The sequence below is a fragment of the Pseudorasbora parva genome, chromosome 17 (assembly GCF_024679245.1).
Source record: "Pseudorasbora parva isolate DD20220531a chromosome 17, ASM2467924v1, whole genome shotgun sequence".
Classification (NCBI taxonomy): Eukaryota; Metazoa; Chordata; class Actinopteri; order Cypriniformes; family Gobionidae; genus Pseudorasbora; species Pseudorasbora parva.
Window position 1 is genome coordinate 27,420,815 of NC_090188.1, and position 24,239 is coordinate 27,445,053.

The 24,239-nt window shown below is 39.4% G+C and overlaps 1 protein-coding gene across 5 annotated transcripts in view; it reads right to left on the minus strand.

The window, feature by feature from the left end:
• Positions 1–1,045: 1,045 nt before the first annotated feature.
• Positions 1,046–24,239, minus strand: part of pcnx1 (pecanex 1) — a 55,501-nt gene continuing 32,307 nt past the window's right edge. For 2 of the 5 annotated variants that reach the window (XM_067422175.1, XM_067422179.1), the window contains 28 exons: positions 22,100–22,193; positions 21,964–22,021; positions 19,331–19,578; positions 19,091–19,244; positions 18,977–19,009; positions 18,000–18,171; positions 17,662–17,772; positions 17,445–17,536; positions 17,222–17,331; positions 15,721–15,826; positions 15,520–15,612; positions 14,551–14,701; positions 14,293–14,434; positions 13,925–14,102; positions 13,106–13,214; positions 12,877–13,006; positions 12,722–12,783; positions 12,379–12,594; positions 10,397–10,650; positions 10,032–10,262; positions 9,598–9,698; positions 9,310–9,460; positions 8,963–9,193; positions 8,597–8,871; positions 8,344–8,516; positions 5,678–6,132; positions 5,169–5,309; positions 1,046–2,153 (listed from right to left, as the gene is read on the minus strand). In XM_067422175.1, coding sequence (XP_067278276.1) covers positions 2,013–2,153; positions 5,169–5,309; positions 5,678–6,132; positions 8,344–8,516; positions 8,597–8,871; positions 8,963–9,193; positions 9,310–9,460; positions 9,598–9,698; positions 10,032–10,262; positions 10,397–10,650; positions 12,379–12,594; positions 12,722–12,783; positions 12,877–13,006; positions 13,106–13,214; positions 13,925–14,102; positions 14,293–14,434; positions 14,551–14,701; positions 15,520–15,612; positions 15,721–15,826; positions 17,222–17,331; positions 17,445–17,536; positions 17,662–17,772; positions 18,000–18,171; positions 18,977–19,009; positions 19,091–19,244; positions 19,331–19,578; positions 21,964–22,021; positions 22,100–22,193 — 4,412 coding nt within the window. In that variant the 3' untranslated portion in view covers positions 1,046–2,012. The remainder of the gene's footprint in view (positions 2,154–5,168; positions 5,310–5,677; positions 6,133–8,343; positions 8,517–8,596; positions 8,872–8,962; positions 9,194–9,309; positions 9,461–9,597; positions 9,699–10,031; positions 10,263–10,396; positions 10,651–12,378; positions 12,595–12,721; positions 12,784–12,876; positions 13,007–13,105; positions 13,215–13,924; positions 14,103–14,292; positions 14,435–14,550; positions 14,702–15,519; positions 15,613–15,720; positions 15,827–17,221; positions 17,332–17,444; positions 17,537–17,661; positions 17,773–17,999; positions 18,172–18,976; positions 19,010–19,090; positions 19,245–19,330; positions 19,579–21,963; positions 22,022–22,099; positions 22,194–24,239) is intronic. The other 3 variants (XM_067422176.1, XM_067422178.1, XM_067422177.1) reach the window with 3 other exon arrangements.

The window sequence follows — 24,239 nt, forward strand, 5'->3', positions numbered from 1 at the left end:
TCTTGCAACTGTATATATGTAACTTAATAAATTTTCCTGACTTTCCTTATAAAAAAATCTCTTAAAGCAAACATAAATATTAAGAAATATATATCTTGAGAAATATCAAGAAATATATATATATCAAATCAAAATTTATTTATAGAGAACTTTTTTTTAAAACAACTAGTGCTTATCAAAGTGCAGTAAACGCATATAGACTAAAATACCAAGAAAACAAAACAATCAATAATAGAGGAAAAGAGCCAAAACAGAACAAAACACAAGTAAACAATAAGACAGCTGTACTCGTGTCAAAAGCCAAACTTAAAAAATAAGTTTTTTAATTAATTACGGCAAGTGTATGAGCCTGCCTAATATAAAGTCAAGCTATTCCAGAGCTTCGGGGCCGCCACAGCAAAGGCTCGGCCCCCCTGCTCTTCAGCTTTACCCGTGGAGCAACTAAAAGCAAATGGTCAGCGGACCTTAAAGCCCTTTGCGGAGTTTAAGGCTTAATCAGGTCAGAAAGATATTCAGGTGCTAAACCATTAAGGGATTTAAAAACAAACATTAAAATGAATTCTGAATTGGACAGGTAACCAATGGAGAGATGTCTGCATATCAGGACATGTTTATAGTTTGTCACATTGTGTGACACAACTAAGGAAATTCAGATGTTTACTTCCAATAATGTTCTTATAACAAAAAACTGATGTGAAATTACCTCAACATGTAAAAGGAGACTGGTTACACAGGATTCATACACTGTATCTAACATTATCCTGAAAGATCTTTAATTTTTTTCAATTATAAGATATCAGTTTTGATTTATATGCCAGAGATCACAGACAAAGCAATAAATAACTGCACTTAATTCATATAAATACATTACTGATTAGCAAACGGTGAGTCACTGGTTTGTATTGTCTCATGATGGCTATTTTAACGGGCCGGAACCTTCGCCCCCAGATCACATGAATATAAGTTCATGCCCCAGATACACCATGCACTTCATCTCATCCTTCTCATAAAAGAATATCATCAGTCAGTCAGGTACAGGACTAAATATTTATGCATTGTCTTTATTTGTCCCATAAATGAAAAACAATATAACAAAATGTAAATACAATAATAAATATTCAAAGCCCAATTTTTATACAGACACATTTATATATTCATACATAACTACACGTGGTTAAAAAACCACTTCTGTCCTCAAGCTGAAGAAAAAAGTCAAAATGGCAGAAAAGAATGTGTCGATTTCGCATTTTGCATTCCAAAGGCAACGGTAACCATGGCGATTCAAACCGTGGAGGAATAAATAATGTGTGATCTTAGAAAGTAGTGCACAGCTGCAAATCAAAAACAAAAATAAAACAAATCATAGTGCAAGTTTAAGTTTCTCATAACACCTGTCTCTTTGATTTCAGATGGATCCTCAATAAAATTAATGAGGATACAAAAATAAGGATGACGTAAGAGAGCTCTGTATTGGAAGCACCTGCTTCCGTTTTAACATCTTTATCATCCTCACTGCAATCATCTGTCTTTCTTGGCAGCTAGTAAAACACAGTCAGTCACATGATTCACTGCATGTCCAGGGCAGCACTGTGCACCTGACTTATTTTGGCAGAAAATACAAAATAAAACTTGATTATAGCTGTAATAAAAAAAACTGCTTTCTCTGTGTGTACATCAAGCTTGGCTTTAGTGTTCCCTGTCAGTTTGCATGTGTTTACAGACAGCCAATGAGATGCATAGAAACCCAAAAAAAACTGAATGAGACCGCAGCTGCTCATAAAGGAGAAAAAAAGAGAGAGAAGAGTTTACAGGAGCTGATCTCTCATGCAGCATATCTGAGGAACACAGAGCAAGGCAGCTTTCTGTCCAGATTCGAGCAAGTGTGCTTCTTACAGCGTGTGAGTGTGTATGTTGTCCGTTTGCACGATTCCCTGGATTCCTGCGCCCAATCAGCAGCTGGAAGTGAGCGTGGCCTCATTCTTCCTCTGGCCTGACATTCGATGAGTGTGTCCTCACACCTCTGCCCCCAGTTCAATCACTCCTGTCTCTACAATGGGAACCAGTTTATCATCCACCTGGACCAGCAGGATGGTCTTATCAATGTGAGACCGACTAACCGGATCACGACTGCAAGGCACCCAACGATGAACCACCTATGGAGAGAGAGAGAGAGAGAGAGAGAGAGAGAGAGAGAGAGAGAGAGAGAGAGAGAGAGAGAGAGAGAGAGAGAGAGAGAGAGAGAGAGAGAGAGAGAGAGAGAGAGAGAGAGAGAGAAATTAGTGTAGTGGGAAATTAGGATAGTAGCAACATCGCATTACCGACATTTTTCAATGTCTTTTATTTTAACTGGTAACTAGGTTACTAAAAATTCTGGGTAAAGTGTGCTTAAAATATAATTATACACACAGTGGGGCAAAAAAGTATTTAGTCAGCCACCAATTGTGCAAGTTCTCCCACATAAAAAGATGAGAGAAGCCTTTAATTTTCATCACAGGTACACTTCAACTACAAGAGACAGAAAACGGAAAAAAATAACATTGTCTGACTTTTAAAGAATGTATTTGCAAATTATGGTGGAAAATAAATATTTCGTCAATAACAAAATTTCATTTCAATACTTTGTTATATACCCTTTGTTGACAATGACAGGGGTCAAACGTTTTCTGTAAGTTGCCACAAGGTTTTTACACACTGTTGCTGGTAGTTTGGCCCATTCCTCCATGCAGATCTCTTCTAGAGCAGTGATGTTTTAGGCCTGTCGCTGGACAACACGGATTTTCAACTCCCTCCAAAGATTTTCTATGGGGTTGAGATCTGGAGACTGGCTAGGCCACTCCAGGACCTTGAAATGCTATATTTACTGTATACAATGGTCGAATTTGGGATTTTCCTTAGTTATAAGTAGGGGTGACCCCAAATAGTCGAAGATTCGATGCATCGATATGCAGAGCCGGATTCAACCACCGATCTCACAGTCAAATCTTCTCGGGTGTTATGAAACGAGGATCATACCATTTTGGCAATATGGGGGTGCTCAATATTTTAAAAACGTGGCACGGGGCTGGTGTGCGACCCCTTTAAGGTGCTGAGCTTCGCACTGGACGCACTGCGCCATGTCTTTAAAATTTTGACACGTTTTTCAATGAGTGTACACACACCGGCAGTGACATTGGGCACTTGTCCGCGGTGACTCAGGAAGTTGTTTAAAATTCTTAATATTTCCCTCAAATCGTCGATGTACTGATTTCACCCTGTGCTACAAGATACACATCGTACAGCTCTTCTGTCAGAAGTCGAATCAAAATTGAGCTTGGGCGTATATAATCTGCGCGTCCGGTGTGAGATACCTGAGGCGTGGCGCTGAGCTTCACGTCCGGTGTGAGATACCTGAGGAGGCGCTGAGCTTCACGTCCGGTGTGAGATACCTGAGGAGGCGCTGAGCTTCACGTCCGGTGTGAGATACCTGAGGAGGCGCTGAGCTTCACGTCCGGTGTGAGATACCTGAGGAGGCGCTGAGCTTCACGTCCGGTGTGAGATACCTGAGGAGGCGCTGAGCTTCACGTCCGGTGTGAGATACCTGAGGCACGACGCTGAGCTTCACGTCCGGTGTGAGATACCTGAGGCACGACGCTGAGCTTCACGTCTGGTGTGAGATACCTGAGGAGGCGCTGAGCTTCACGTCCGGTGTGAGATACTCGAGGAGGCGCTGAGCTTTGCGTCCGGTGTGAGATACCTGAGGTGCGGCGCTGAGCTTCACGTCCGGTGTGAGATACCTGAGGTGCGGCGCTGAGCTTTGCGTCCGGTGTGAGATACCTGAGGTGCGGCGCTGAGCTTCACGTCCGGTGTGAGATACCCGAGGTGCGGCGCTGAGCTTCACGTCCGGTGTGAGATACCTGAGGTGCGGCGCTGAGCTTCACGTCCGGTGTGAGATACCTGAGGTGCGGCGCTGAGCTTCACGTCCGGTGTGAGATACCTGAGGTGCGGCGCTGAGCTTCACGTCCGGTGTGAGATACCTGAGGTGCGGCGCTGAGCTTTGCGTCCGGTGTGAGATACCTGAGGTGCGGCGCTGAGCTTCACGTCCGGTGTGAGATACCTGAGGTGCGCCGCTGAACTTTGCGTCCGGTGTGAGATACCTGAGGTGCGGCGCTGAGCTTTGCGTCCGGTGTGAGATACCTGAGGTGCGCCGCTGAGCTTTGTGTCCGGTGTGAGATACTTGAGGCGCGGCGCTGAGCTTTGTGTCCGGTGTGAGATACCTGAGGTGCGGCGCTGAGCTTTGTGTCCGGTGTGAGATACCTGAGGTGCGCCGCTGAACTTTGCGTCCGGTGTGAGATACCTGAGGTGCGGCGCTGAGCTTTGCGTCCGGTGTGAGATACCTGAGGTGCGCCGCTGAGCTTTGTGTCCGGTGTGAGATACTTGAGGCGCGGCGCTGAGCTTTGTGTCCGGTGTGAGATACCTGAGGTGCGGTGCTGAGCTATGTGTCCGGTGTGAGATACCTGAGGTGCGCCGCTGAGCTTTGTGTCCGGTGTGCGACTCCCTTTAGGCACAATTGGCTTAAGAACGTGCATATAAACACACTCTAAGTGTTCTTTTCCTCTTTAGACAGATATTTTTTTAGGTGTATTTATCAAAATGTTCTTATATTTGTGTGATGTTCTGTATTTCAATCAGGGCTTTAAAATGTTATGAGAAAACGTTTTTACGAATGTTTACCCACCCCATTACCTTTTATTTAAAAACCTAAATAAGAAAGCCATTGTCAGTTCGTCTGTCAGTTGGCAGGCAGGCAGAGGTGTGTAATGAATGAATATAATATTCAAGTTTCACTTTTTGAATGGAATTTAAATAAATCAACTTTTTGATGATATTCTAATTATATGACCAGCATCTGTATATCCATTCCAGTTGTGGAGCGGCTCACAAAAATAAATCGAAACTTAGCGTATAGGCTACTAGCAAGCTCTTGTGTACCATCTGAACTCTTGTTTTGGGTTGGTGCACAGGTTGTCTCTTCCTTTTTTGTGTTGCAATACTGTATTCGTCATATATAGTTCACATTTCTAAATGTCATTTAAGTTTTTCATCTAATATTTCATAATTTCCTATTTATTTAAAATACAGAAAACTATTTTAATAGTTTTGTTCAGAATAAAAACACGTGATGTACGCACATGACCCTCCATGCCTTCTAGGGGACTCCACTCTCTCCAGAAGTTGCGACCAGATCTTAGTCTCATGCTCTCATCTGGCCACACCAGCTCTTTCCTCTTGGGATGATTCATCACGTCCAACACCTGACTCACATCCACAATCTACACACAAAAATGCATACACTTCATCATCATAAATTTCGTTAACACTTTATTTTAAGGTTCAGTTATAAACTATTAACTAGTTGCTTATTAGCATGCATATTATTAGGATATTGGCTGTTTATAAGAACTTATAAAGCACATATTAATGACCTTATTCTACATCCCTTAATCCTACCCAATACCTAAACTATAGTTTAGGTAACCAAATGCCTCAAACCCTACCTTACTAACTATTAATAAGCAGTAAATTAGGAGACTATTGAGGCAAAAGTTATAGTTAATAGTGAATATGTGTTCCCCATACTAAAATGTTTCCCAAATTTTACACTAATAAAGGGACAAATACAAAAAAGCCAGACGTTCACCTGCACCCTGTAGGAGATGTCGTCCCTCCTCAGACAGGAGAGGGAGGGATTGTGATGATGCTGGTGAATGTAGTGAAGATGATGATGGGGGTGAGGATGGTTTTCCATCCCCAGCCCTAAGGCTTCGTTTCCCAGCAGGCCTGCGAGCGTGTGGGCGTGTCGTTTGCAGGGTGGGATGGAGTGGGCGGAGAGTGAGCTGGATGGGCCGGGTGGGTCGGGGTTGGCGGCTGAAGTGTTCGTGCCCAGACGGAGTTGCAGGGAGGTGGGCAGCGTACGGAGAGATAGCTGGCTGCTGGAGGAACGTCTGCAGGGCTCCAGACCCGTTACAGACGTGCGGAGCGAAGACTGGCGGCTGCTGCTGTGGCGATATGAGGACGACTGACTCACAACAGATGCCCGAGCAGGAGACTGACGCACCAAACCGGACTGAACAGACTGGGAACTCTGACTTGTACCTGAAAAAAGAGAGACTGTAAGTTAGTTACTTTATTATTTGATAATATTTATGTTTGTCTATCTATCCAACAAGACTGAAATTTTATAAGGCATAAATAACTTTCCTAATCTTTCAACTTTCACAAAATGTTTTGTTACAGTGCATTTGTTTTGAAGACCTTTCCTTTTCTAGTTTCGTTTTTACTGTTGCAAATGCTTCAACGATAACATTCACTCACTTTATTAGGTACACCTTGCTAGCATTGGGTTGGAAGCCCTTTTGCCTTCAGGACCGCCTTAATTCTTTGTGGTATAGATTCAACAAGGTGCTGGAGATATTCCTCCATATTGACATAATAGCATCACGCAGTTCCTGCATATTTATCAGCTGCACATCCATGATGCAAATCTCCTATTCCAGCACATCCCAGCACTCTAATAGATTTTGATCTGGTGACTTGAGGCCATTTGAGTATAGTGAACTCACTATCATAAACTCATGTTCAAGAAACCAGTTTCATATTTCAATTGAGTTTCATTAGAGCTTTGTGACATGGCATTATCCTGCTGAATGTATCAATCAGAAGATGACTACACTGTGGTCATAAAGGGATGGACATGGTCAGCAACAATACTCAGGTAGGCTGTTAAGAGGCCCAAAGTGTGGCAAGAAAATATCCCCGACACCATTACACGACCACCACTAGCCTGAACCATTGATACAAGGCAGGATGGATCCATGCTTTCATGTTGCTTATGCCAAATTCTTATCCTACCATCTCGGAATGAATGTCATAGTAGAAATGAGACTCATCAGACCAGGCAACGTTTTTTCTATAGTCCAGTTTTGGAAAGGTTTGATGTGTTGTGCGTTCAGAGATGCTCTTTTGCATACTTTGGTTAGACATTCTATTTTGTCCACAGAACTGACGCTCACTGGATTTTTTTTTCTTTCTGACCTTTGTCTGTAAACTGTAGAGATGGCTGTGAGGGAAAATCCCAGTGGATCAGCCGTTTCTGAAATACTCAGACCAGCCCGTCTGGCACTAACATCCATGCCACATTCAAAGTCACTTAGGCTACATTCACACTGTTAGTCCAAAGCCAGTTTTTTGTTATCTGATAGGGATCACATCTCAATTATTGATTGTCCACACAGTGTATCGCAACTGTTCGGATCTGATTTGTGTGTCCCGTGGCGTTTTTTGGTCTTCAAATTCAATATTTATCCTGTATTTTCTCCATTATATTGTTTTGTCAGCTGGACTGACACTTTGCAACAACACAACCTTGTTTCTGCAGTGACTTTCAGCATGTTTCCTATAACAATGTCTGACATGTTTACGTTTTACGTGGCGTGAGAAAGTGACAAACCCCAAAAGATCTGATGAGTTGATGAAATTTGATTTGCAGATTATATATTTGCGTCAATGTCCAGTTGAACAGGTCTACCTAATAAAGTGGCCAGTGAGTTTATATTATAGCTATAAAGTGTCACAGTGCATCTCAGTTCTCCTTAGTTCCTTAGCCAGGGCACTGATCAGACCATTTCAATCAAACAATCCTTTCTGGGAACTGAAATGTTTTCTCCCTAAAAATGTCCCACAATGCATTGTGAAAAAACTAGCGAGCATTGATACTCACTATGTTTCCTCAATGGTGGTTCTGAAGCGTGAAACTTAAATCATTTGAATCATGTGATACATAATGACATGTAAAATATATTTTATAAATGACAACCCATTACTCAATTGTATGTCAGCGCAAACATACATTGCGTAATTAGCTAACATTTATCATTTATTTACGGCTGAAATGCACGTATATGTAATAAGCAAAGTGTTCATCATAATATACATTAAATAACAATACAGGTAAATGTCAAAAAGATAAAAGCTGTGTGTTTGTTCATAATCACCAGTAGTGATGTTATACAATGAGGACGTTGTCAAAAATCAAGTCATCAGAGTCCCAACATGTAGCTAGCCAGCGTCCTTTACTGTCCTCAATGCCCAAATTAATCTATAAACATATACTGATATACTGATTCTCGAGCTCGGGAGCTAGGAAACTGATTGAGACGCACTCAAAGACACATCACATTAAACCTAAAATCTTAGACAGAGGATTTGCAAATATTAACCAGATGAAGCCTCATTAGAATAAAAAATACATGATAATTATGTGTTTTTAACCAGTAAATGATACATAAGCACTGACTGTGTGTTTACCCAGAGAATGAGGTGTGTAAGCGTGCAGTGCTGTAGGCCCTGAGCTGTGCTGGGAATCACTCGCTCCTGTCCCAGAATTCCCAGAATTTCCACTGCCACACGACAAGCCACCTGCATCACAATCTTCAACATTTCCACCACTGTTACAGCCAGCACCGCAACCCTTACGCAGTCTGCAGTGAGAGAGATAAGCACCTTTATGATGACATCAATCAAAACATTTCCATTCTCTCTCATTCACACACACACACACCTGTGCCACGTGTTGACAATAAAGTTTCGTATGTTGGCGATGCTGATTGGTCCTCCCATTATGTGTCCCAGTTGGGAATGTGTATTACAGTAAGATGTTGTCAGGGGGGAGACATATATAGGGTATCCGATTGGCTGGTCGCACGAAGAGTTGATCATGTTGCGTAGTGCTTGTTTGGCATTTTGGATGCTTCCACGCTCCGGGTTTCGATTCCGCAAAAACACCAATTCCTGCTGCTGTCCCGCCCACAGACCACGCACACACTCCTTATTCACCTACAAATGCACATGCAAAAAAAAAAAAATCACTTTTGTTTGAATAAAGTAGTCTAATTTCCTCTATTTTGTCCTGTCTTTTTGCCCTCACCTTTATGACCCTGAAGCTGAGGTAGCGTCTGTTAAGCATGATGATCTTGTATTCGTTGGTCCCTTCGTCCAACACGTGTCTGAGGGCGAGCAGAGAGGGAGAGTTGGACAGGACGGCACTGCGCCAGGCCGGGTCACCCTCATGAGCGATCACCAGCGTCTGCTCGTGTGATGAAATCGCCTCAAACAACACCGATGATTCCTCATACTCATCAGGGGAGGTGAAATGATCCTGCAGAGAGAGATTAAATCTGGTTCAAATGTATCCCGCACAAATAAAATCAGTCACATTTGATATGACAAAGAACAGATGACAAAAAAAAAAAAATTGTCTCACACACATCTCACCTGGTGCAGTTTGAGTGACATGCGAATTCCAGGCACAACCACCTTCCTCAGCAGTTCCATGTCAGTAAATATCCATTCATCTCTCACAGATGAGATCCGAAAATCTCCCTTAAACAAGGAATGCAGCCCATACAGGAACGACTCCAGGTTACTGTAAGATCGCAAACACATTTATTATCAGAATAAATGTGCATGCACAAAATTCACAAGGACAGCACACTCTGTTTTCATAAGATTTTTTGGAGGTTTCATAATCTCCAGCACAGTAAAGGATATTTGCTCCCTCACCTGGACATATGGTGAGATGCAGTTCCCAGAGCTCTCCTTCCCAAAACACACAGACCATAACACAACAAAACCAATAGAGAGTCTTTTTCACTGTCCAGAGGCTGAAACAAAGAGAGTAAGAGATTGTTTGTTAACAAACACTATAAGGCAAAAGTTTTGGGTCAGGAAAATTTCTTTTTTAAAACAACTCAACACATTTTTTCACCAAGCATGCATTAAATTAATAAAAAGAGCCTGAAAAAGACACACACACACACACACACACACACACACGCGCATGTGTGTTTGTTTATTTTGGAAGTGATTCATTGCAATTTATAATTTAACAGCACTTTTTATTAAACAAAAAATTCTGAATGGTAAAGTATATAACTTGTCACTTATCAGCCTTATTCATCAGCTATTTTGTGCAGGAGAGCAATGAGCATGTTTACCTTCTCTCTCCGTGAGTTACAGTACTGGATCCAGCTGAGGTAGACAGAGCAGAAACTGTCTCTGGAGATTCCAGCCAGTCTGTGATCATAGTCTTCATCAATATTGGGGTTAAAAGTTGGATCCAGGTCAACATAGTTTCTTTCTCCGCAGCTCTTCAAGCCCTCCAATAAGGCTTCGTTTGCCAGCCACTCCTCCAGTTTAGGAGACGCAATGACATAGTAAATTATGCCCTACACACATACAAACACACAAATTATAAATAAATAGTTTTGAACACAATTTCAGAACATTATTTTGTTAAACTTCACCTAGCTAGTTTTGAACAAAGCAGTTTGGTACAGTATAGCAAGACTTGTCTGTTGACCTTAACATAGTAGGTGGTGAGGATTCGCCGCAGATCAAACACCTGCAGCATAGACGCGGCACTGTTATCGGTGATGCTGTAGCCCTCCAGGGCGTATTTGGTGACCAGAACCTCCCAGGCCAACCAGCGTTGTCCAAACGCTGCATTAAAGGACAGCAGATGGGGGAGATGACCAGGCTCACAGCAGCAACAGCTTTCATCTTCTTCAACTCCCTCTGTTATCGCCTCCACCTCCCTCTGCTGGCAATACGTCCCTGAGATAGGAATAGGAAAATAAATGTGAAAGAATATTTTAACTAGAATCATATAATATGAATAAATCTTTTAAAATGTGATTTTTTTCCCCCCTTGAAGCCAAACTTAAAATCCATTCGAACCATGCACCAAAGCCGTTCGAAATGTAGTTTTAAATAACCATGTTCGCACTTGTCTGTTATAGCTACTCTGCGTTGAAGACTTCCATATGTAAATGGTTGTGACATTACTAATGTAATGATTTCTGGATGACCTGATTTTGCGGCTTAATTTCTACAAATGGTCAGGGTAGATTTGGGGAGAGAGCTTTAATTTCTAAATTTAGAGTACATTGAGCCATTTCGTTTAAAAAGAGCAAGCAAAATCCTGTTTTTACATAATATATTAACTTTTTAAATGTACTCTATCATTTATAGGTTTGAGTTCTGTAAGGTGTTATGTCTTGTATGCTCACCACCAAACTTACATGAACAAAAAATACAGTACATTTTTTTGTATAATATTGTGGAATGTCATTACAATTTAAAAATGTGTTTTTCTATTTTAAAGGTGTCATGAACTGGCATTTTTATTTCTTTTATACTCTAGTCTGAGGTCAACTAAGCATGTTTGTGTGGTTTTTACATTTTAAAAAAATCATAATCAATAAGTAATAGGCTATTTTTTACACTGGTTTTGAGGCTCTCTCCTGAAGGCTGGGTTTTGATGGGCGTGCCACACTGAAGACTTGGAAGTAAACGCCCACGGCTAGGAATAGATAAGATTTGCATATTAAATGAGCTTCAGCTCCGCTGTCAGTTCACGAGGGAGAGAAGAGATTGAGGGAGAAGCGGCAACCGGAATGATTCTCTCGACCGCAGGGCTCGTAAACGTCTTTATCAAACAAACACAATGATTTAGTTCTCATCCACCGCGATTGATTGGACTATTATTTTATATTATACATAGACTACAAGATCGGACAATATAAGAGCAAACCACGCACGCACACACACACGCGCGCACACACGCTGTCCTTCAAAAGTCGTGACTCAAGAGACAACAACACAGTTTAAGAATGGAATTTTATAAGAATGGAATTGGCCCTGGCCCATACTTGTCTGAGTCCAGCGTGCTAAAGGTATGTTCTGTTAGACACGTACACATAAGCAAAACGAATAACAATGAAATACTATTTACTCACATAAGTGTGTTGCACCATTCCTGTCGGATCCAAATCCAGCATCGACTGGAGATTTGTTTACAAACGATCCCGCAGTAAAATGAAGTGAACATATTTTCCCCATGTGAGCTGGAACTTCATTAAAAATAAAGTTCAACCACACACTCCTAATATTAGGATCCGAAGGAAGTTCTTTCTTAATCTTCCTCGGAATGTTTATTGTTGTTGGCTAGCTCGCACGAGCCCTCCATGAGTCTGTGCCCTCCATGAGTTACGTCGCGCAATGACGTAAGTATGAAGCACAAGACCGTTTGCTGGGCCTAGTGTCTATAAAAGCTTTTCTTTGACTAACAAGGAAGTTTTCAGCTCTGAAATTTAGAGGATAATCTTATATTACCATGACCTTTCATATATCAAAAGCTCAAGGGAAATTTGATTTCTCAATTCATCACTCCTTACAAACATATTTAAAAATGTAATTAATTCTTGGTGTCACATGTTCCATTCTAACATTCCATTCTTATATTCTCATAATCTCTCTTTTCTTGTCTTTTTCTCTCCTTACCCCTGAACTCAAGTCCTCTAAGCTGAAAAGTGATGAGGCCGTTGCCGATCTCGACAAGGTGAACAAGAGCATTGAGGTAATCAGATGCCAGGATGAAACAGTCTCCTGTGCTGTAGTTTCCCCAGCGGCCCAGCTGCAGATCTCCACACAAAGAATGCTGCAGGGAACGCGTCAAATGCTCATAGAAGATGGAGTTCAGGTTATTATCATCTGAACCTGACAACATGAGAGATTGGATGAGATGGCACAGGATTAGAAATACCACACAAATCTAGATGTCCAAAGGCAAGAAACTAAATTAAGAATGATTTTACATTTATAACAGATACTGTATGTAAACCACTACCTGGGTTTCTGTCAAGCTGCGAGGCAAGTCTAGTGTTGGAGTGATCGACTCGTTTGGTACTGAAACACAGAAATTCAATTAACAATTTTTTAAAGTTGGGCTGAAAAGGCAAAAGAAAATCCGAAGACACTGATATACACTGAGTGTCTTACTTGTATTCCCTCTCCCAGAAGCGCACAGGTCGCACGTAGGAGCTGATGAAAATGGCACTGCCAAGAAAAGGGTTTAATGGAGTGGAGAACACAGCAGACACAATGGCCTGCACGAACAACATGGCAGAGTCTGGAGTGGGGTAGAGTCAAGGAGGAACAGCAAGAACCAAAAGTTTGACAAAGCCTGTAAAATATGTTCAATCTGAAACACAATGTGTGATAAGGATACGTGGCACTGCAAAGGGCTGGGCGAAGGCATGAAAGGCAGAGCCCCAGGTAATCTGCCACGGCGCAATGTAGGTATAAACAAACTTCAACTTATAAAAGAGCTCCCATAACTACAAAAAAAACACATCACACAATTATACAATACAGACTTAACAAACTTGCAATACGTGAAGAGAAGCAGAGGGTGTTGTATCATCTGAAGGGGTTTATTTTGTGGTATTGACTGATTATGCCGTTTAATACAGCTTTTTTACACACAAAAAAATGATTATATTATAAAATATATATTTCATAATTTTTTTATATTAATATAATTTGAATTATAGAGAATAAAGAGAACTTTACACTATGCTGTTTAATATGGCTCTTTAAAATAATAAAATAAAATAAAATAAAATAAAATAAAATAAAATAAAATAAAATTAAACTAAACTAAACTAAATTAAATTAAATTAAATTAAATTAAATTAAATTAAAATGCAGAGTGATATACAAGACATGAAATTAGCAATTTGGCTGCCTGCGACAATGGTTAAATGGTTAAACAATTTACAAATATTTTACCACAGCCATAATTGATCAATCAGAATCAAATAATCCAGAGTGCCATCGTTCTTACTAAAATGTTAGGATGCAATAACTAACAGAATCTTACAAGTGTCTTCAGATTGTGTCTGGAATGACTTGGACATGCTCAAAGTTAGTATCACATCACAACTGTTCAACTCTGTGCTTCATCAGAGAGAATAGCCTATACATCAAACACCTGAAAGAATATAAAGTCAAGACAAAAATCTATACTATAGGAACAAGGACTGACCTTGCTGAAAATGATGGACATAATGAAAAGGTCCAGCAGCAATGTCTCAGAGAACTGCTGGTAATCAAATGTGAAGAACAGGACCGTGAAGAGGACAGTGACATACTGATATGTTGGACTACTAAAGGAAGAACGCAGCAGCTTCAGCCCAGCGATAGTTATCACAAGAGCTCCGACCCTGAGACAGAGAGAGAGAATGAGAGAGAGAATTAATCGATTGCTTGTAAATGATAGTGCAAAGCAATGTTTAGCTAACACATGACGATCAGATGCAGACAGTCAATCAGTTAGTCAATAAAAAACAACAACCGTGACACTGAATAAAAAGGACACAAGACAGGAGGTCTGATAGAAGAGGTATTACTGACTCCGTGTTGAGTTTCTTAGGGCTGGCGAGCTCCTGTGCGCTGCCACTCAGCTCATTAAGCACAATGAGTGGATAGAGGATGTTTTTCTCCACAAACACCAGCCACACATGGGCACGCTCAAACCACATGACATGGGCAGCACCTGCACACAGAACACACACATTTCAGTACAGTTAATGCTAATATAGTCCAAGTAGAATGAGAATTATGCCTTTAAATAGCAGAATAAAGATTTTCAAATTCTGTAGTGTGACCCACCTCTGATTTCAAACTGATAGTACTCCCTGGTTTTGAGCAGCGGGTGCGAGAAGCAGTACCAAGGTAACTGCTTCCTCATCTGGGGCAACAGGTAGTGAGTTAACAGCCCTACTGCCCCGACTAGACCGTACAGAACATAGCTCAAAAATGGCTAGAAGAGAAGACAGAGGGAAAAGAATTATGATACAATATGAACTCTCTGAGTTTGATTTACCTGCAGCTGAACTATGAAGTGCAGTATGATCGTAGTTAGGGATACACAACATACTACTTACGATTATTGGCAGATATTAGTTTTTTACAAATGTATTTTTAGATATTGGATATACATTAACATTTAATAGTTTGGGAGGGGGGGGGGGGGGGGGGGGGTTATGCTTTTGAAAGAAGTCTCTTATGTTCACCAAGGCTGCATTTATTTGATAAAAAATACAGTACAAATTTAAATATGGTGAAATATTATTACAATCTAAAATAACTTTTTTACTATTTGAATATTATAAATGTAATTTATTCAAGTGATGTCAAAGCTGAATTCTCAGCATTATTACTCCAGTCTTCAGTGTCACATAATCCTTCAGAAATCATTCTAATATGTTGATTTGATGCTCAAGAAACATTTCTTATAATATCAGTGTTGATTAAGCAGTTGTGCTGCTTAACATTTTTGTGGAAACCTTAATACATTCATGAGTTTCCCAAAGTATTAAAATATTGGTGTCTGGCAGCTGGTTAGTTTCAATAAAGAAATGAATCTGTGCTGAAATAAAGTCTACAAATGTATCATCAGACAACAAAGATGTATTAAATCGCCAATTACAGAAACCATAATACATTTATTTCAAGATTTTTGAATAGAAGAAAAAAAAGTAAAAACATAAAAATGATTTAATATTTAGCTCAAAATTAGTATTATAATTTATCGGCCAGTTTTTTCTCATTACTGTAACTATATTCACAGTGTTTTACCTGTAAGGCGATGAAAACAGTGCTGACATGAATGGCGAAATACAGGACAGCAATGACGACACACACAATCACATCTGACTGTAGTCTCTCGTTCTGTAGCCAGTGAGAAAGAAAGAGAGACACACAGATGCATAATTCAAGACATAAGAGTCAGCGTGTGTTTATGTGTTTGTTTATGAGATTTATGAATGTATTGCTCACCACAGAGCTGCGGAGTTTCTCTGGTAACGGATCCTGCACTTCAGAAAGGGGATCCTCTGGATTTTTCTCTTTTACGTTAGGGAAGACTTTTGACTGCACTAATGAACTACACAGAGAAGACAAATATCCACAAAATAACCAATGTGCAGGCAAACAATAAAAGGTCCTCAAACATCAAATCATTCAAAGTCTCAAACAATAAACATTCGAAGAGTATCTAATTTACTTACACCCTGGAGGCATTTTTTTATGATTTTACGTATAAGTGGCATACTTACTTTAAAAAAATAAGAAGAAAAAAAGATATATACAAGTGCATGGTTTTATTTGTATAGAAGCCCGTTTCTAGTGCTAAATAAAAAAAATAAAAAGAGTAATTGCGATTTTTTTAAAACTCGGATTTCTGACCTTTTTTTTTACTTACAATTGCGAGTTATAAAATTTAGAATTCTGAGATATAAACTCACAATTGTGTGATATATACTATTGTGTGAAACGGACTTCCATACATTTTAGAGACAATTTTTCAAGCTTTGAAAAAAATATATTTTGATCATGTTTGGAAGTTCTAATGTTACATCACTGCTGATAAACCCTAAAAAAAAGTGATTTATTTTGTTATTATTGATGATTGAAATGATGACTATTAGAAAGTATATATGGAAGCTCCATATTGATGTTGGTTGATATCTAAAAGCAATCAAAAGTTATGGCATTTGAACCAAGGTAGCCTTTTTATCAAAAGTCCCCCCCCCCCCCCCCCCCAAAAAAAAACTCCAAACGATATCTTTACTGAACATAAAAAACTACTTGCATGTGTAAACGCCACAATAAAACATAATTATTTATAATTACATAAAACTATTAACAAGAAATAAGATCCTGGTCGATGAGTGATGATTTTTCCTATTCTACGGCGCAAGTCAGTCTAAATCAAGACTTGTCGATCATGGCAATCAGTCCAATCCAAGCCTGCTCCAGCTGTAAGAGATGTCCGATTGATCTCTACAAATCGTCCCTAACCACCATACCTACCCACCTCACCAACTTCACCCGAGAACCAGTGTCTTTGTGCAGCTAATGACTACATGTCATATGTTTTGTTTAAGCTTGTTTGAATCTTTAAATAAATATATGTGATTTACTATGGTTTACTAATGTTGAATGCCGTTATATAGAAGAAAATGACGCAAAAGCATAATCTGTGTACTGTTGTTAGTATATTGGCAGTGACCATTACATACAGTGATAATTACATACAAACACTTGGTATACTTTGGTCTTAAACTGATGTAAATATAATTTTATTAGACATTTTCAACGATATATAACAAGAGACAATCAGTTATTTATGATGCTTTTACAGACCACATTTCAAGTAAACAGTCATTTTTCACTTTTTTTGTTTGACTCTGCCCCGTGGTTAAAGTGGTTAAAGCAGAAAAAAATGCACAAATTATTTATCCAAAGCACAAACCCACACACTCACAGAAAGACTTACATGAGAACTGAGGGGTCACTGCTTTGGCGGCTGAGATGATATGAAACAGCAACCAACAACCCACAAAACACTGAAAAAAGCACAGGAATGTGCTGAGGATCCCAGGAGTCCTGAAAACAAACATAATATACAGAAGAATATTCAGCGCTTAACACAAAATAATCCAACATCCATTCAAATACAACTGAAATTCAAAAAGAATTCAAAACAAGTTATTTATTACCTTTAGGGCGCCATAGCAGAACCCATAGAGCATCGCTATGGTGACGATGCTGCGCAGAACACTATAGAGAGCTGAGAGCAGACTGGTGCATGCTGGGAGTGAAGACAGACATTAGAATGAGCCTCTAAAACACCAATCTCATCGCTAACACAACTGTTTTGTAGTTATTGGACTGAAAGTTTTTGTAAAAAAAAAAAACTATGAGCACAACGGTTACCATTTCCTCCAAAGGCATGAATGTCAAGTTGCTCAAGCAGGTACATGACAAAAGTGTTAATCTGAGGGAGCAGCCCAATGAAGAAGATGATGGGAAAGCACAGGGTAAAAACTGGAGTGAGAAAGGAGAAAGAGAGAGATAATAATGTAAAGCCAGAACTACTTGAGTCCCGTCACATCAGCAGGATTTTCTCCATACTCAGTTCTGGAATATTTTTATACTTTTCACAGGAATGCTAAAGAAAAAGCTTACGGCTTGCAGATTTCAATAAAAGAGCAAAACAAAAATCGCTACATATTCATCTTCTGGGATTTTACGCTCTGTGTGTCAGTGCTCACCGATGAGGAGATCCCGCGCTTGAGAAAACAGGATGGAGCTGGTGAGAGCGACTCCATACAGAGACACTGCACTGTGGCTGCTGTTTACACTCCCATAGTGTAACAGCCATATCAGCCCACAGCACAGACAGAAATAAACAGGCCTGCTGTAGGCGATGATACGATTATGACCCTAAACACACACAGAAGGGAATGAAAATCATTGCATTTCTGAATTCAGACACCAAATTTGTCATTTGCAATTTTCTATTTGCAAATGTTAAAAAGGTTAGATGATATTGATTAATACATAAAATTAATCATGGATACACCCAACCATTCAAAGATTCAGAGTCAGTTTGATTTTAATATTTTTTAAAGAAATCTCTTTACGTTCATCAAGACTGAATTTATTTAATCAAAAATACAATAAAAACTGTAATATTGTGAAATAATATTTTCGAATAAAATTTCAGCAAGATGATCCAACAGAAATCACAATTTAATATGATTTGGTGCATGAGAAAACATTATCGTTAATGTTGAAAAAAGTTGCTTTTGTTGTTTTTGTGAACACAATTTTTTTTCAGGATTCTTTGATGAATAGAACAGCATTTATTTAAAATACAAATCTTTTGTAACATTAAAAATGTCTTTAGTGTCAGCTTTGATCAATTTAATTAATCATTGCAGAATAAAAGTATTAATTTAAAAAATATACATATATATCATACGGACACCAAACTTTTAAACAAATCCTAAATTAATGTAGAATCTAGTATACTATTTGTTTAATGTCATCTTTCAAAACATAATCTTGAGATGTACAGATTATTCTAATAAATGCACAAGTTCAATTAATCACAGAAATGAGCGCATTCATTTTCTCTGCACTAATTTCTCATTTATATGCTTTTGGCTCACAGTAATAGAGTGTGTGTTACTGTATTAGAGAGTGAGTGAGTGTGTTTGTGTGTGTGTGTGTGTGTGTTACTCACATGTCTGGGTGATGAAGAATCGGGTTGTACACTCTGATTAGGGGATCAAAAGACACATTTTAATTAAAAATTATTAATTAATCAGTGCGTATTTGAGAAGTGTGGGATTCTCACCTTCAACAATGAGTACTGGCAACTGGCGATAACGAGGCAGAACTGAAAAACCCAAATGTCAGTGAAGAAGCCATGAACTAGCAGCACAGAACCCAGGAAGGCCACGAGAACTGCCAGAGCCACTGAGAGCATGTTTTCCAGAACCTCCCGGTTCCTGATAAACACACACACATGCAGCAACATCAGGATATGAGTTGAGCAATCACAATCACTAATACAAAATAAAGTGTGTGTGTGTACCTGTCAAAGAGGGCCAGTAGTGTGAGTCTGTCAAAGTGCAGCCCAATCCACAGGTATGGCAGCAGCCAGAAGCGGTAGTACTGCTTGGTTTTGAGCGCGTGTGTGTGTGAGTGTGTGTGATTATGTGTGGAGCCCTGTGTGGAGTGCGGCACCTCCTGCAGGTCAGGACTGCCGTCCACATCGTGCTGTTCCAACAGCTCTGGGTCCATGGACAGCAACCGATTTAAACGCATCTGAGGAAACGAGAACTAAGCCAGGGTGAGTTTACACACATATACACACAGACTGAGATCATCGTCTCAACTAGGGTTGTCGATGCGACCAAAATCTTATTTCACAATATGAACTTGCAATTGTGAGTTAAAGTCTGCTAAGTTTATCTTGCAATTCTGAGTCGCAATTGCAAGGTAACCTTTTTTTTTAGAATTGCACTTTATACAGTGAGGAAAATAAGTATTTAAACACCCTGCTATTTTGCAAGTTCTCCCACTTAGAAATCATGGAGGGGTCTGAAATTGTCATCGTAGGTGCATGTCCACTGTGAGAGACATAATCTAAAAAAAAAAAATCCAGAAATAACAATGTATAATTTTTTAACTATGTATTTGTATGATACAGCTGCTAATAAGTATTTGAACACCTGAGAAAATCAATGTGAATATTTGGTACAGTAGCCTTTGTTTGCAATAACAGAGGTCAAACATTTCCTGTAGTTTTTCAGCAGGTTTGCACACACTGCAGGAGGTATTTTGGCCCACTCCTCCACACAGATCTTCTCTAGATCAGTCAGGTTTCTGGCCTGTCGCTGAGAAACACAGTTTGAATTCCCTCCAAAGATTCTCTATTGGGTTTAGGTCTGGAGACTGGCTAGGCCATGGCAGAACCTTGATATGCTTCTGACAGAGCCACTCCTTGGTTATCCTGGCTGTGTGCTTTGGGTCATTGTTATGTTGGAAGACCCAGGCTTGACCCATCTTCAATGCTCTAACTGAGGGAAGGAGGTTGTTCCCCAAAATCTCACAATACATGTCCCGGTCATCCTTTCCTTAATACAGTGCAGTCGCCCTGTCCCATGTGCAGAGAAACACCCCCAAAGCATGATGTTACCACCCCATGCTTCACAGTTAGTATGGTGTTCTTGGTATGGTACTCATCATTCTTCTTCCTCCAAACACGTTTAGTGGAATTATGACCAAAAAGTTATATTTTTCCTACTCCATGGACTATCTCCCATGACTCCTCTGGATCATCCAAATGGTCATTGGCAAACTTAAGATGGGCCCTTCACATGTGCTGGTTTAAGCAGGGGAACCTTCCGTGCCATGCATGATTTCAAACCATAACGTCTTAGTGTATTACCAACAGTAACCTTGGAAACGGTGGACCCAGCTCTTTCCAGGTCATTGACCAGCTCCTTCCGTGTAGTTCTGGGCTGATTTCTGACCTTTCTTAGGATCACTGAGACCCCACAAGGTGAGATCTTACATAGAGCCCAAGTCCGAGGGAGATTGACACTCATGATTAGCTTCTTCCATTTTCTAATGATTGCTCCAACAGTGGACCTTCCAGCAATTTCCTCGTAGCCCTTTCCAGCCTCGTGGTGGTGTACAATTTTGTCTCTAGAGTCTTTGGACAGCTCTTTGGTCTTGGCCATGTTAGTAGTTGGATTCTTACTGATTGTATGGGGTGGACAGGTGTCTTTATGCAGCTAACAACCTCAAACAGGTGCATCTAATTTAGGATAATAAATGGAGTGGAGGTGGACAATTTAAAGGCAGACTAACAGGTCTTTGAGGGTCAGAATTTTATCTGATAGACAGGTGTTCAAATACTTATTTGCAGCTGTATCATACAAATAAATAGTTAAAAAATCATATATTGATAATCCAGAAATCTGGATTTTTTTTTTTGTGATTATGTCTCTCACAGTGGACATGCACCTACGATGACAATTTCAAACCCCTCCATGATTTCCAAGTGGGAGAACTTGCAAAATAGCACAGTGTACAAATACTTATTTTCCTCACTGTAACTGGAAATTGTGACGTTATATCTCGCAATTCTGAGACATAAAGTCAAAATTTATATTGCAGAAACTCACAGTTGTGAGAAAATTTTGCATTCTTTTATTCAGTAGTGGAAATAAGCCTATAATAATACCTAATGCACAGATCTAATACACTGACACACATTCAGTTTTTACCTAATTGTTTACATTTATTTAGGACATAGCTGCCTGTGTTTACAAGAATACTCCATACTATGGACAATTGTGCTTCAGGCATAAGTCAATCAATGCAGGAGTGTACCACAAAGTACCGCATTGAGTTTTATTGGGTTTTTTTTGGTTTTTTTACAGCATATTGCACTTAACTCTTTTAAAATCATGCATGTCCTGCTATTTATTTTCTAATTCATTTATTATTCTTTATCACACTTAAGTGTCAATAACTTAAAGTAGTACTGTGCAATGCAGTGCAACTTCTAACTAAAGACACTTTTTCGTTGTATTGCCCAGCCCTAGTTTCAAATGTGCTATATTTCACTATTGTGCATAATGTCATAATCATGCTGTATGTCACTATATTTTCTCACAGTCTTTATATTCAGTGTGTGTGTTTGATAGCACTCACCAGGTCATGAGGGTAAAAACGAACTGAGGTAGAACTGGAGAGGTGAGAGTCTGTTTCCCTGCAGAGAGAGAAAGACTTTTTCTTGGATATTCAACAAGGGATTAGGGGTTCTGGTTGTACATGTGCTGTAACTCACCAGAGGTTGTTGGATGCTCGTCTGGTTGCAGGTTCAAAGTTCACCAGGGACATGTCACATCCTCCGACCTCATAGAGAGGCGGGGTCAGCTTCCCTGATTCAAACAAACACACAGGAGGTTAGGAGTCACATGCAGGGTCACATGAGCGTGGTGCCTTTTACCACAGATAGGACACTGCCCCCTAATTCCTGATGGTTCGTGTTACGTTTTCAGAACAATAACACTTAAATCTGGCAGGACTGACGTCAACTAAATTAAATCACTTCAATTATAATCAGGAAAGCTGTCTATACTGGAAATGCCCGATTCTTTTTGATTCATTTCCTGTGTAAAGATTTTAGTTGCACAGTGGCTCTAAAAGCTTTATTTTGCCTGTCGATCTACAATAAAACAATTTAATTTGTATATTATATGTGATAATTGATTGCTATTAAGTTAATTTCCATACATTTAAAGGCATTATATCTAAGATTTTTTTCATAAAATTTTTCCAAAAACCACTAGAACAATGTTCTATATTTTGTTGACCCATGTATTTACAGTATCCCAAACGTTTCCAACAATGTTTAAAATGCATAGAAATCAGTTTTTTTTAATCTGTGTTAATGTCATTGCATCGCCTGTCAATGACTTCATATCCGTGCTACCTTTGATTTCCAGATATGATAATATCGATCTAGATTACTGCAAAGTGCAACATCTGTCTCCTACCAGCCACCAAACAAATGCACAGATTGTTATAACATAACTTTAAAAACACTCAAGTGTATTTAGTATGATTGTTTCAACCATGTAAAAAAGCACTGATTTACCCCACATACACAATGAAACGAGCAGAAGTGGCCGACTGCAGCATAAGCATAATTAAAGCTCTGAAAACGGTGTTTCGTGCAGGTCTCTCTCAATAGCATTTGCTCTAGCGAACACTACCACCCTAACGTTAAAAAACTTTAATACATTCGCTCATACATAAACATGATTTCTGCCCGAGTCCATTGGATTCCTTTCCATCAGCTGTGGAGGTGAACTCCCATGATTCCATGCTCATTCACGGCAGCATCAAACTATGCCTTTGGTTTGAATAAGCACTTCTATTGGCAAAAATGACATATTGTGCCTTTAAATAATCCGGTACATCACCGTTTAGTAAGCACTCTGTGATAAATAGAAATTGAGAAAAACAACAACAAAAAAAGCCCCCATATTTTTTTAAATTATAAATGTTGTTACTGTTTTGATCAATTTAATGCATCCTTGCTGAATTGCACTCATTGTAAACTATATGCCGGAGTGCTGCCGACAAGGCTAGTTGCTCTGACATTCTTCAAGTGTTTCATTGAAATAGCAGCATTAATGGGAGAGTTCATCCAAAAATGAAAATTATCGGTTTGTGTGAGAAACCGAACAGTATTTATATATATATATTTTTACCTTGAATGTGATCTATGTACAACAGCCTTGAGCGCACCATCACTTCCGGTGAGTGAGGTCAAATGTACATGATATCGCAATCGGATACAAGTGACGTACATAGTGTTGTATTTGAGGTAAAAAATGTGTATAAATACTGTTCGGTTTCTCGCACAAACCGATCTTAAGACATCAATGTGTCGTCACGAACTGCAGGGATTCGTAGTTAGTTTTTTTTTTACTCTTATAACCATCATACTCTCAACTGTGACCGTTGACATGCATTATACGACTGACAGACCGCAACGGTTTGAGTTAAAATATTGCATTTGTGTTCTACTGAAGAAACAAACACACCTACATCTTGGATGCCCCATCACATTTTCATTTTTGGGTGAACTATCGTCTAAAATGTTAGAATTTAAACTTTAAAACTATGAATATGACATTACAGTTGAGTTGAGGGTAGGCGAGAACAACTGAGAATAACATAACATAACATAAGGAATTTTTTATATAATATGATTTCAAAAACAAAATTTTAGAAGAAAATTAACAACAACAAAAAACTCCTGACAACCTGTAACAACAGTAATTTTGTTATAATGGTTTCCATTTCAAGTGATCCGATCACAAGTGGACAACACTAAATACAGGTACAAAAGTGGTCCAGTGTTCAGAATCCTTCCTCTATCCTTCCTGACTCTATGAGAGCCTTTTAAGCTGATA